The sequence below is a fragment of the Dermatophagoides pteronyssinus genome, unplaced genomic scaffold, assembly GCF_027571235.1.
Source record: "Dermatophagoides pteronyssinus isolate colony J.1.1.1.1 unplaced genomic scaffold, Derpt_VIB-CSIC_2022.12 sq0042, whole genome shotgun sequence".
Lineage (NCBI taxonomy): Eukaryota > Metazoa > Arthropoda > Arachnida > Sarcoptiformes > Pyroglyphidae > Dermatophagoides > Dermatophagoides pteronyssinus.
The window spans coordinates 50,536-64,205 of record NW_027461565.1 but is presented as its reverse complement, the minus strand read 5'-3'; the positions used below and the strand labels follow the sequence as shown (position 1 = coordinate 64,205).

Sequence of the window (13,670 nt, the reverse complement as noted above, 5' to 3'; positions counted from 1 at the left end):
AAAATATGAAACCAGACGGATTGTAATGAAGATGATGATGATGATGATGAAAAAAAACCATCAAGGCTGTATCGATTTAATCGATTAATCAATAATAATTCAGTTTTGTTGTTGTTGTAGCAAAAAATCCATGTTCGTATTATCCATGGATACATCTCTAAACAAAAAAAAACATTATAAACATTCTCACATCAAACACATAGACTAAATCAAATGTAAATATGAAACCTATGATGATGAATAACGGGGCAAAACAAAAAACAAATGTCTGCGTTGTTGTTACATACCTGATTTATTTTATTTATTTTTTTGCTGTTTTTGTTATGGGTGATTGAAGCGTATTTGAATGACAAAAATCAATGTTTTGAATTGAAGAAAATAAAAAATGAATGATTTTTTTGAATAAAATCACATTGAATTTTGATTGATTTGTCGGTGACATTGATTTATTTTTGTTGTTTGTTTTAACAATCGAACAACATTCATATCAATGAATAGAAAAAAAACAATGTAATAATCAGGCATTGAATGATCATGATTCTATGAATAATCGATCAATCGATCGATTAATCAAACAACCGAATTCTATCGACAGGAAATCAAAATAACTTTTTGATGATCGTACTTTTGTGTATTTCCTTTCAAAAAATGTTTGTTTCACATTATTAATTGATTCTAGACATTTGATTGTTGATGATTGAATGAAACAAAAACAAAAAGTTTGACGGATATGATGAATGCAGGATGTTTGCGAACAAAATTAAAAAGGATTAACTCAGACACATAGAGTAGAAATAGCAATTCGAATGTTTTGTATTTTATTTTTTTTGATTAATGAAATTCATCAATGTTTGGCTTTAATCATCATTGTGGTTAACAATCATATTCTACGTACATTTTGATGATGCGTAATACGACTTTCATGTCATAATGAAGATCAATGACTTAAAGTTTGTTGATTCACTTTGATTCATAATCATGACTTTGTAATATTGGTAAATTCTATAGTTAATGGGTTATATTTACGGTTTCAATTGCAGTTTCAATTTTCGAAAATCATTCATTTGGATGTCATCGATTCTTTGATTTTCAATAATCAATTTTCAAGTTCCTGGTTGAATTGAAAAGGCACGCTATTTTTTTCACAATTATCATAATATGATTCAATCATTCGAAAGCATGGATTATTTTTTTTCCATACGGATCTTATTTTTTTTTCTATTCACGATGTTTTTTTCCAACAATTAACAGACGATTCACTTTTTTTGTGTCTTTGTGTGTGTGATTTGTTTCCATGTTTGTTTCTCCCTAACAACGAAGTTGAAAAAAACATCGACAAAAAACTAAAAATAATTATTTAACTAATGGTTGTTTGTCTATGTCATCAGTATGTATGTGGTGGAAAATTTTTTTTTCTTGTTACCCGAACTACTGATATACGAGTCTTCTTGGTTATTGTTGTTATGTGTTCCTTGTGTTGGTTTTGGTGATGACGATTCGAAGAATTTCGAAATCTCTAAACCCAAAGTTCAAATTAACAAAGAATCATAGACTTGAAACATATGGATATATTATTGTTGCATCGTTTGCCAATTCGTTAGTCAATTCAATTAGCCGAATCATGTACAATTTTCAATGTTGAAGACATCTGTTCTACTTTTTGTTTTTTCACTCAACAACAGTGAAAAAAAGGAAGAAGCTACAGCTGTAATGTAAAACAATATGTATGAAATTAATCATAGAATAGAGCATCAATAATAACAGTTTTTATTTTATTTTATTTCATTTCACCTGAATTTTCAACATCAATCTCAAATCATTGTTTTTGTTTTTAAAGCAATGATTTTTGAAACAAACAAAATCGAAATAGTTGGGAGTGATTAATTTAATAATTTTGATTACATTGGTGTTGTTGTTCTTGACAGTTTTTGAAAGAAAAAAAAACATTTAAAAAGATAAAGATAATGATGATGATGATGATGATGATAAACTTTGATTGAAAAAGAAGCCATTGGAATTTTTCGTTTTTTTTTAAAGAGAAAGTATCCACGATCAATGATCGGGCGATATTGATTCATTGTTGTTTATGTCCGGTTCGATTTTGCCAAATTTCGCAAGCTGTTGACATTTTAACAATTCATTCGTCTCTTTCTATAAAGGATAATTATCAGAATTTTTCAAAAATTAGAATCATAAAAAAACAAAAACAAAATTAATTACCCGAATCAATTCCTGAATAATAATCAAATTGGATGTAATTTGATCACAATGATTTTGTTGTGAAAAAATTGTCATACCATCATTGTTAAAATAGCCACCATTAACAATCGAACGTTTTCCACCGGCTCTCCAATCTTTTGAAAATGTTATCTGTGACATTGTCGATTGTATCTGTAACATTAAAACAATTGATGATAATATGGCAATCAAGCCAATAATACGTTTATTGATTGAATTGGACATTTTGTTGATCATAATTCTTCAAGAGATTAAAATTTATTTTGGTTTTTTTGAATTCAATGAAAAGAATGATTGAAAATACCGGAATCAAATTGGTTTTTATATAGTTTTTTTCTGATCGGGAAAAAAGACTTGTTTATCAATTTGAATAAAATTTGAATTACAAATCAAGGTAAATGGATTTTTAAGTGTTTTTCAATTTAAAATTTCAATTTATTTTGAAAAAATCTTTTTTATCAATAATTTTTTTAGGAAAATAAACATAACCAAAATTTTAAAAAACAATTTTGTCGATTTGATGATGATTTACATAGATGAAATGGAATGCTACAAACAAAATAATGATGACGTTGTATTTGTGGATTTGATGATAATTGTCATAAAAAAATTTGTTGTATTGCCGCTTGAATACCGGCCCATGTTTCGGTTGCAGTTGGCCATATTTGATCGGCTGGTAATATAAAACCATAAAATCCACGATCACGAAGTTCGACTAGATATGCATCACGAATACCTAATTTATGATAAATCCAATCCATCATAAAACCGGAACCTAAATATAATTTTGATCCTAATGGACCAATATCATATATAACACCATTCTGTTGACGGACAGCTTGTTGTATTGATCTTAAAACACGCATATGATGATTATGATCTTTAGTTTTTTCTGTTGTAAATGCATTTGGACATGACCATAATTGATTGAATGAATGCAGCGATAATGTCATTTTGATTCGATGACGATTATTCGAAAGTAAATCACTTGCTGCACGAACTTCAGGTTCAGAAAATGGTTGTGGACCTTGATACAAAAATGAACATGGATTTTTACTTGAACCAGAACCACCAAAATTAATATCATAATTTCGATTGAGATCAACACCTGTACAACGTTCGGGCATTGAATGACGTGATAAACGACTACCAATATATGGTCGACGATTTTTACGCCACATTCGATCTTTTGTCCATGTATAAACATAACCATCAACATTCAATACTGGTACAATAATGAAATTGATTGGAATTTTTGAATAAATTGCCTGATCAATTATATACAATGCAGTTGTAACGGTAACCCATTCTCTTGCATGTGTACAACCATCAATCCAAAGAAAATTCGGGTCATTAGGATTGTTCAATATTTCAATTGCTTGTATTGGGCGATTTTCATGTGTATAACCAATTGTGAATAATGTTATTCCGGATGAACGTAAATTGGCTACATCTTCAAGATAACGATTTACTTGTGCAATCGGATAATAACGATTTAATGCAAATTTTGGCACTAATTTGCTATAATGAATTGGATTACCAGCAACACGTGCATTCATCATTGTTGATGAATGATCATTATGATTGTAGATAGGTTCATCTTCTTCATCATCATCTTCAATATTTGTTGATGACATAATATCATTACCAGACGGATGAAATGTTGTTTGTGATGATGGTCCAATAATATAATTATTCTTTTGATTTGTTGAATAGGGTTGATGATGATGATGATTATGTTCAGCATCTAACCATGATTGAAGATTTGATGTAACAAAAACAGGTGGTTGACGAAGATAACGTAAATCACGACGAACACGTTTTAAACTTTTTGGTCCAATTCGTACAAATGCGTAAGTATTATTAATATCTGATTGATCATACCAAAGTATTTCATGATTATCATCTGGATGATTACGATAATCATCTTGATCAGTAAATATTTTATTCAGATCATGATTTAAAATCTTGATTATTGAATGACTAATTGAAATCAAGGGAACAAGGTAAGAAAATTTCAAAGAAAAATGTATTAATCAAATTGAAAAGAAAAACATGAAAAAAAAGTTTATAAATATAGAAAAATTTGTTCAATCACACGAGCAATGTACATCCGATCTAAAAATAGAAAGTTTTAGTTTAGTTTTTTAGTTTTCTAGTTTTCTTGAAACTTGTCTAATTGGTTCTATTTGAAATTAGTTTTTTTATTATCTAACTTTAACATCATCATTTAGTTCATTAATGGCTTGTTAAAATTAGAAATATGGTTGTTTGTTTGTCTGTTGTTTTGACCATTAACTGAATAAAACACTTACTTTGTATAATCAATTTTATTATACTTGTCATTATCATTAATTGTTTCCAAAGTTTCTGAATTTATTTCTAATTGTTTTGGTTGAAAATTTTTTGCCAAAGATAATGAATAAACAGGTGTAGTAGTGATGTTAGCTGATGATATTGTTGTTGATGATGATGATAATAGATAAACTATTGATAAAATCAATAAAAATTTATTTCCTAAAGATGATGATGATGAAGTGAATGTTGTCATTCTTGTTACTGGTGTTGTTGATGTTAAACACTCAGAATCAATATGATTATCAATAGAATCGATTGATTCTTTTTGATCAAGAATCTTAATTGTTTGTCTATTGATAACGGTCATTTTGTGGATAGTTTGTTTGGTTGGTTTTTGCAAAACAGAATCCGGCAAGGTTTATTATTTGATGCTTGAGAATTGTGAAAGTCTAAAGACGAAAAAAACAAAAACAAAAATTATTTTTTTTTAAAAAGACTTATGATGATTAAAGCAAAATTTGTAATGACAAATAATGATTTCTGCTTCTTCTTTTAATTCAATTCAACATAATTAAATGTTGATCATTGCATTATTAAAAATACATAATCAATGTATCGATCGGTTGTTGATATTGAAATCAAATGATGATTCAGATTTTTCATTCATTTTCTTTAATCAATTTGAATTGACAATTTTTTACACAACCAAAAAAAAAAATCTATTTGATCATCATTTTTTTTCTGCCTACAATTTCTACTACTGTGACTCTTTGCTCCAAAACAAATAAAACATTTACATTTGAAGAAGCCTTTGAAACGGACAGAGAAACTTTTTACCAATCACCTTTGTTGTTGTTGTTGATGATGATCTTCAATCATTCGATCATAAAATGATCAACGATGTTGGTCCCGGAACATCAACATCATTATTCCAAAACATAGGAAGTGTAAGCGAAATTCACAATCAAAATACACACAATCAATGAAAAAGAAAAACTCAAAAATCGGTCATTAAAAAATTGATGCCAATATGTTTCTTGTCACAAAACAATCAATCGTTTTTTTTTGTTGTTGATCACATCATTAATGAATTTTTGAAAAAAATCGTTTTCTTCATTCAAAACAAACAAACAAACAAATTTTTTTTTGTTGTTGAAAAAAGTAAATCGTTTATAATAACGATAAATAGATGATGATGATCATCATCATCATCATCATCGTTGTGGAACGAATGAAAATCGAAAGTGGTGGTTGTTGTGTTTCAAGTTGTTTTTCCGTAGATGATATTGATGATGATGATGATGGAACCTATGTAACAAAACAGGACATGTGTTTCTTCGTTTATTTGTTTGTTGAAAAACACGCTTCCCAATCTAAATCCGTAGTTAATTGTTGATGAGAAAAAAAAACAACCTTTTTGGAAAAAAAGTTTATTTCTCTTTCTCTCACTCTCTCCCTAGTTTTTTCTTCCACAAAATACTCTATCGTCAACAGACCATATACAGTTTTTTTTTCGAAAAAAAAATCCGTATTACCGAACAAGGTGTGTTAGTGCTCTCTTTTTTTCGGTTTTTTTTTGTCTCATAATAATTTCAATTAAAACGATATTTATTAAACAAGTTGGTTTTAGTTATACATATTATCGATAAATAAAAACTTACATTTGGTTGAAATGAAGAGATGTTAGGAAGAAATGTCGTTCTGAATGGAAATTTGAAAAAAAATTTAATTTTTCAGAAGAGAATATGGATGATGAATGATGGTGATGATGATTTTGACAAAAATGGTCATCCTAATCGAATCTTTAATCAAATTATTCTCATAATTTATACTCATTTGGTTGTTGTTGTTAGCTGTTGGTTTGCAGTTCTTGCAAACAAATTACATAAGCAAAAAAAAATTGTACACTTTGGATCTATTATCGGTTTTTGCATTTAAACACACATGTTGTTGGATCATAAGATATTTTCACCGCCCACCCATTGAATTTATTGTTTTTTGTTTTGCTTATTTTGTTTGGTTGTCATCTACATTATTATCTTCATAATAAATCATTCATTATTGAAGCGAAACAAAACAAAAAAAGAAGAAAATTCCGTGGGCGAATTCAATTGATTATTAGTTGTTGTTATTGATGAAACAAAAACAACGTGAACAGCTATTGAATAGCCCGAATTTTTTATTTTCAATTCAAATCATCATATGGATTTTAGCTTTCATTTTCATTTACGAAAAAAGCCTACTTAAATAAATAAATATATGATTCAATTAACATTCATTTTCATTTCATTTTTATTATCGTCGTCTATACTTTATAAGTTTTCTTTCTTTCTCGTTTGTTTCTTCACCCACTATGTGTTGATGATTACCTTGAAGATTGAATTTGTAAGTTGTAAAAAAAGAAGGAAAGAAAGAAAGAGAAAACACTATTTTTCTTCACGAATTTAATTATGATGATGATGATGGCTTAATGACGATTGTTTCATATGATGTATACGAAACGAAACAACAGATTATGGTCAAGGAAAATATTATTACATTTAAATGGAATTATAAGTATTCAATGTACAAGCAAAATAATTTATAATGAAATTTCGCATGGAATAAAAGTAGATTATCGTCAGAACGATATATCCTCTTCCGTACAGAAATCTCATATTTTTCCAATATATGAAATAGCTACATTATGTTTATATAACTTCCGGATATATTATTTTTTTGATGATAACTAATTATAGATATTATATAATATATATCTATCATCAATAAATCTTATTCAAAGAAAAGAAAACGAAAAACGATTGACAAGCCATAATTTTTTTTTCTTCGCTACTGATTAATCTCTTATTTGTTAATCAAATCAATTTTTTAGGCAAAGCTAAAATAATTTTTAAGCCAATTGTCGAATGAAAAAAACTGGCTGCTGTAATTCGGCAACAACCAAAAAACGTGCTAATCATATAATGGCAAACATTTTGAATATTTACATAAACATTCTTGATAGAAAAATCATCATAAATCACATCATTGACAAGAATCAATGTCGTGTATTTTTACATGCCGAATTTTTTCCCTAATTCAACTACCATTCAATATCATTGGATTTTTTACAAGCAAATTTTATAATAGGCATAATAAATTATAGACAAAAACATCTTTATTTCTGTTACGGGTATCCCCTCTCTCTCACGAATGATGATGATAAGGAAAGTGCTTTTTTTTCTTCAAAAAAAAAAATTCATAAATTATTCAATAAACATAATGATTACCATATTATCATGATCTTTAATCATATATACACTACTATATATATCGTTACGTTTTTTTTCCATTTTCCCCCAAAATCAATTTATTTATAAATTACATGACATAATTTATTGATATACATCGGTGGCCTTATTTTCATTTTTCTGGAAAATCAAGCTTCCAAATAAAACGAAATAATGTTCCAAATAAACTCAAAACGAAAGCAAAAGCAAAAGTGGATTAGAGCAAAGACAATCTGATTGATTGATATTTGATGCTTGATATTTAAATAATATCCGGTACATTTGTTTGGCGGCAAAGCCGGTTCTCATTTTTATTTAAACCAAAAATGATGATGTTGATTGAATTTGAACATAAATTAGTCATGTCAAAATGTGTATATCATTTAATTATTATCATTTTTTTTCTTGTTGAACAGATAGAAAAATCCTAATATAGCTGATGTTAAAACAATAATTTGCACCAATGTATTGTCTGTCTTTTTGATGACAATCATATGTCAACATAATCATAATTCATTGAGAAAAAAAATCCATCATGATCAATGTATTGAATTGTGAATGACAAGAGAAATAAAAATGCTATTTATCAAAATAATCATTAATCAAATAAGTTATTTTAGACAAAAAAAAAAAATCAATGATGGTTTATCCTCGATCGTGAAAAACGATAACCTTCAATTTAAGAAACTAGATGGTAGCACAGGTTTCATCTAATTTGGTTACGATGAATATTTATTTATTTTTTGTATTTTTGCAAATAAACAAAAGAAACTTTCGAAAAATAACAATTTTATTAAATTCAAAAATTCGAATAACACTTGTTAATATTTAAATAATAACAGTCTAACTTTCTAATAATCTTTCACGAAGATTTTTATCCAATTTATAACCATCTGGAAGATTTTGATCAATTTTTTCTCGTATAGTACTAACATCTTGATATTTGATTTTTTTATTAAATGAATCGAGTATTTTCATTTGTTCATCATTAAGATTGAAATCAAAAACTGATATATTTTCTTTAACACGTTCTGGTTTTGTTGATTTTGGAATGGTAGGTACATTATGCTGTAATGACCAACGTATTAAAACTTGAGCCGATGTTTTTCCAATCGATTTTGCTATATTTTTTACTTGTTTTTCATTGATTAAATTTCCCATACCTAAAGGACAATATCCTTGAATTTGAATTTGATTTTCATAACAATATTCAATAATATCTTTTGGATAATGATATGGATGGAATTCAATTTGATTAACAAATGGTTTCATTGAACCATATTCATATTGTCGTTCAATATCATCAATTTTATAATTTGAAACACCAATAGCACGAATAAGACCTTCATCATATAAGCATTCAAATGCACGCCATGTTTCGCCTAATGTTTCCCATTTATTATGACATTTTGATGATACTTCAGGATAATGTATAAGAAATAGATCTAAATAATCTACACCAAGTCTTTGAAGTGATCCACGAAATGCTTGTTTTGTTGATTCAAATCCACAATCAATAGGCCATAATTTTGTTGTTAAAAATAATTCCTTTCGATCAATATTACTTTCCTAATCGGGTAAAAGTTTTTAATTAATAAAAATATTCATGAAAAATCAAAAAATCAAACATACTTTGATTGCATATTTTAAAAATTCTTCAGTTCCATATCGTTTAGCCGTATCGATTAATCTATAACCACATTTTTGTAATGCATAAACAACACATGAATGTGAATATCCACCACTGTGTGATGTTCCTATTATCAAAGAAAACAAAACAAAAAATCAATCATAATTCATTCATTCGGTTGATTATTACCAAGACCAATCATTGGCATTGTCACACCATTTCTCAAGGTGATTTCGAATGATTCATTAATATTTTTTGTATGATTATTTACATCTTGTTGTTGTTGTAAATTAATGTTGTTCATTTCATTGAAAGATTTTCGAAACCAGGATGAACAGGAAAAAAAATTTCTGAGGAACAAAACAATATTTAACAATGTAAAATTGATTTATCAACAACAACAAAAAGACGGATATACCAAACAAAAAAACGTATGATCGAACTTTTGAATCAACAATAACAAACAACAACAAACAGGCGATCATATAATAATGTTCTAAAATTAGTATCACTTTACTATAACTTTATTATAACTATATGCTATATAATTATATTACAAAACTACGACAATACCGAAAGAATAACGGTAGAATCGAAAGAATTTGGTTTTCGATACAGAATATATACCACTATGCACATATTACACACGCTATATAATAGTTTTTTCTTAAAATTCAAACGATTTTTTTCAAAAATCTGATCTAAAAGGATACGAATATCAATAGTAGAGATATTAGAATTAAAAATTTATTCATCATTTTATAATATAATAATGATATAATTTACAAGCATTATATAAAATACAGTTTTATTTAAAAAGTTTATTTAAACACAAAATGTACATAATTTTATAAGTTAAGTTATGATTTTTTTTTCCTGGAATTTTATCCATTACAAATGACTGTGTGTGTTTGTTGTTGTAATGATTTTTTTTGTAATTTAAACAAGGAGAAATGAGATGAAAAGGCAACGAATATATGAATAATGGACGATAGATAGCAGAGAAACAGAAAAAAAAAGATTGAGATTCCCATTGTGTTTGGCACAATTAATTTGTGTCGGCGGTGTTTGTTTGTTTGTGTTTGATTAAAATAAAATTAGATGAGCAGGAAAAAATAGATTTTTTGTTGTTGTTGTTTGGACGACTAGGTCTTGAATAAATTGTTCTCTGGAATTGAAATTTACATTGAATTTATGTTTGTGTGTGTGTAAAGGATGTGTTGAAAGACTAGCATTTTGAGATTTTGGCAAATACAACAATCGATACATGTCAAGAATCCATTCTTACATTCCATCTCTAACATTAGTTATTATTATTTTGTTGTTGTTGTTGTTGAAATATTGTTGTTGAATTTTGATTTGCATTCATTATCACTTTATTACGAATTTTATTTTCAGCCGAATATGATACAAGTAGATTTGTTGATTTTTGTAATAAATCAGGTAAACAAACTGGTGAATCTTTAGTTAAATGCCAAAGAATATTTGAATGGCCATGTTGTTGTCCATGATGTCCGTTGTTATCAATATTCATAATTTTGCTGCCATCATCCATCTGTTTACCGGCCGATGTTTTATCATAAATATTTGCATTTGAATGATAATGATTTTGTTGCTGTTGTTGTTGTTGTGATTGAAATATTCTTCTAGAATTATTCGAATTACTTGTAAATAATAATGGTCTATCCTCATAAATTGAGGATGTACTGAGATCATCTTCATTGACTGTTGTTGATGATTTTTGTCCATAAAGAACTGATGATGAATTAATCATTTGCATTCGACGATGATATTCATTCAATGTTGCAGCTGATGCAATTGAATCACTATCAATGCTTTCATAAATATGATCAATATTCGATATATGATGTGGATTTGGATTCATTTGTATAATGTATTTATTATCAATAACATTAGATGGCTGATTATTATGCTGTTGACGACGAATAAATTGATTTCCATTTAAATTATGCAACGTTCCAAATTGATCGATCAATGGTTTTGTTTTGATTTTGCGTAATGAAAAATTATCCATTAATTTTGTATTGAATTCAATAATTGGTTCTTGTTGTTGTTGTTGTTGTCGAATATCTTGATTAGATGTTTTGACATCCATATCAAGATTACTATAATTATACAAAAGGGTATTGATTTCTTGCTGTTGTGCCAAAATAGATTGGTGATCTTGTTTGCATATATTTTTGTTGTTCATTAAATCTTGTTGATGAACAGTTGGAAAATTCCATTGTGTGGTATGTGACTATTTGTGAAAATGATAGGAGAAAAAAAACGAAAAAGATTAATTAATGAGATGACAATCAAAAATAATAGGAAAGTATTAATATGATAATAAAAAAAGATTTTCAAGTGCAAAGCATAAATATGAAACTATAGTGAATTTTTTTTTAAATATAGATTTTTAAAAAACAAAACATGCACACGTGCAGGACGATGCAATACCTGGATGAGGATAAGAGGTATAACGTACAATGGGCAATGGTTGTTGTACTTGGCCAATACATGGAGACATAGACATCGATACCGGACTAATTGCATTTGGTGATGAAGGTGAATGGCCAATACCACCACCATTACCACCGATTGGTGTATGTACATTAATGCCATTCACTTGTGTAGAAGTGATTTGTGTGACAACTGGTCGTGTAGAATAAACGTCCGAAGTAGTTGAATTTTTTGTCGTATTATTACTTGATATTTGAGATCGATGATGATGATGATGATGATGATTATTATTACCAAATGAAAATGGTAGATAACGAAATATTAATGAATGTTGAATATTTTCGGTCTTAAGTACACAAAACAAGCCCACAAATAATGTTAATAATAAATTGAACGAAGCAAATGTAATGGCTATTATTTGCGAATCTTGTGCAAACATATAGGCAAAAGCTAATGGCCAATTTATTGATTGAAACAATGTCAATAATAGAATCCAATTGATCATACTTTTTGAACCACCAAGACGTATATCTTCAAAACATTTAATCGTTGTTGCTGAAATAGTATGATTTCGTATGATGACATAAGCAAACAAAACAAAAATTAAACTAGCCAATATAAGACCAATGAAAGGACCGATGAATGTAAGGTAGACATAATTGTTGGCCGGTGTTAACAATAAAAATTGGCTATAATAGGTTGGTAGTGGAGCAAAACATGCAATCACAATAATCAATGGACCAATATAGGCAAATGAATAATACCACCAAAGACGTTTTGAAGATTTAAAATGTTCATAAATTAGATTTACATTCATATAAACATCAAATGCTTTAAAGAATGTCCAAAAAAATGAAGTCAATAAAAAATAATGAAATATAGCTAAACAAGGAGTAAATATTGTGATATTATCCAACGTATTTATCATACAGATGTAAATAAATTCCGATATAAACAATGTAAGATAAAGATTACGATGATTCGATGCTGTGATTTTATTGCCAACCGGTGTTAAAAATAATAAAATGGTCAACAATGCCAATATAATCATACTGATTGAACAGCTGGCCATTACTAATGATCGACCAATGCCGATCGATGAATCTGATTGATTGTCGACAATCGTTTTTATTTCACTTAGCACAGCAAAATGTGTAAGATGATTACACATACATATAGTATGTGTACTGTTTGTCGATTCAACCCAACAGCCATCGGTTAGCCAATTTTGATGCTTCATATTCCAATAAACACATTGTGGATTAGAAATATTTTCCACTTGTATATGGCGTAATATAATGGTAACTGGCTGTGATAAAGGCGTTGGATGATCAATAGGGCCATCATGTGATAGTGCAGCACCGATTACATGTGAATTAATAAGCATTAAATTTTGACTTGCATTCATCTGTAATCGATTTGCCATATGTGTATTATAACGTTCAAAATCGGTTTGAGGTGATGGTTTTAATAAATCTTCAATACGATAATATGCGAAGAATGATACTTTAGCAAGGCCTAAATAAATAAGATGATTAAGGACAACAAAATTGGTTAGTTGTCAAGAACAGATTAGTTAGAATTAAGATTTTTTTTTAAATACCTCCTTGTGAATGATCAACTAAAGATTGTGCGGGAAGAAATATGGAATCTTCCATTCGTGTCCAATCATTTGTTCCGGTTATATCCTCATAAGTAGGAAATTGTAAACTTATAGGCATGCCAGTATCAAGAACATGTACAGAAACCACTGTGGAACATTAAAGAAACAA

General features: G+C 28.2%; 4 protein-coding genes across 9 annotated transcripts in view; all 4 read right to left on the bottom strand.

Annotated features, from left to right (window-relative positions):
• Positions 1-1,751: 1,751 nt before the first annotated feature.
• LOC113793307 (uncharacterized) lies at positions 1,752-2,546 on the bottom strand. Its single transcript, XM_027343324.2, has 2 exons — positions 2,221-2,546; positions 1,752-2,151 (listed from the first exon to the last, which is right to left on the bottom strand). Exons 1-2 carry the CDS (start codon positions 2,473-2,475, stop codon positions 2,053-2,055), a joined length of 354 nt encoding a protein of 117 aa, XP_027199125.1. The 5' UTR covers positions 2,476-2,546; the 3' UTR covers positions 1,752-2,052.
• Positions 2,547-2,651: 105 nt separating this feature from the next.
• LOC113794379 (carboxypeptidase O-like) lies at positions 2,652-6,612 on the bottom strand. Of its 3 annotated transcripts, none has more exons than XM_075823945.1 (3): positions 6,198-6,612; positions 4,554-4,985; positions 2,652-4,221 (listed from the first exon to the last, which is right to left on the bottom strand). In XM_075823945.1, exons 2-3 carry the CDS (start codon positions 4,901-4,903, stop codon positions 2,838-2,840), a joined length of 1,734 nt encoding a protein of 577 aa, XP_075680060.1. In that variant the 5' UTR covers positions 4,904-4,985; positions 6,198-6,612; the 3' UTR covers positions 2,652-2,837. The 3 variants fall into 3 exon arrangements, with proteins under 3 accessions (XP_075680060.1, XP_027200304.2, XP_075680059.1); XM_027344503.2 differs by lacking the exon at positions 6,198-6,612 and adding an exon at positions 5,334-6,043; XM_075823944.1 differs by lacking the exon at positions 6,198-6,612 and adding an exon at positions 5,381-6,041.
• Positions 6,613-8,577: 1,965 nt separating this feature from the next.
• On the bottom strand, positions 8,578-9,912 carry LOC113793808 (putative oxidoreductase ZK1290.5). The gene is made up of 3 exons (XM_027343882.2): positions 9,625-9,912; positions 9,438-9,562; positions 8,578-9,374 (listed from the first exon to the last, which is right to left on the bottom strand). Exons 1-3 carry the CDS (start codon positions 9,737-9,739, stop codon positions 8,649-8,651), a joined length of 966 nt encoding a protein of 321 aa, XP_027199683.1. The 5' UTR covers positions 9,740-9,912; the 3' UTR covers positions 8,578-8,648.
• Positions 9,913-10,160: 248 nt separating this feature from the next.
• The window catches only part of LOC113794355 (latrophilin Cirl-like), a 33,589-nt gene continuing 30,079 nt past the window's right edge, over positions 10,161-13,670 (bottom strand). For 3 of the 4 annotated variants that reach the window (XM_027344477.2, XM_027344485.2, XM_075823943.1), the window contains 3 exons: positions 13,502-13,648; positions 11,924-13,416; positions 10,161-11,695 (listed from right to left, as the gene is read on the bottom strand). In XM_027344477.2, the coding sequence (XP_027200278.1) occupies positions 10,739-11,695; positions 11,924-13,416; positions 13,502-13,648 (2,597 nt within the window). In that variant the 3' untranslated portion in view covers positions 10,161-10,738. Of the gene's footprint in view, positions 11,696-11,895; positions 13,417-13,501; positions 13,649-13,670 lie in introns of all 4 variants that reach the window. The other variant, XM_027344492.2, reaches the window with a different exon arrangement.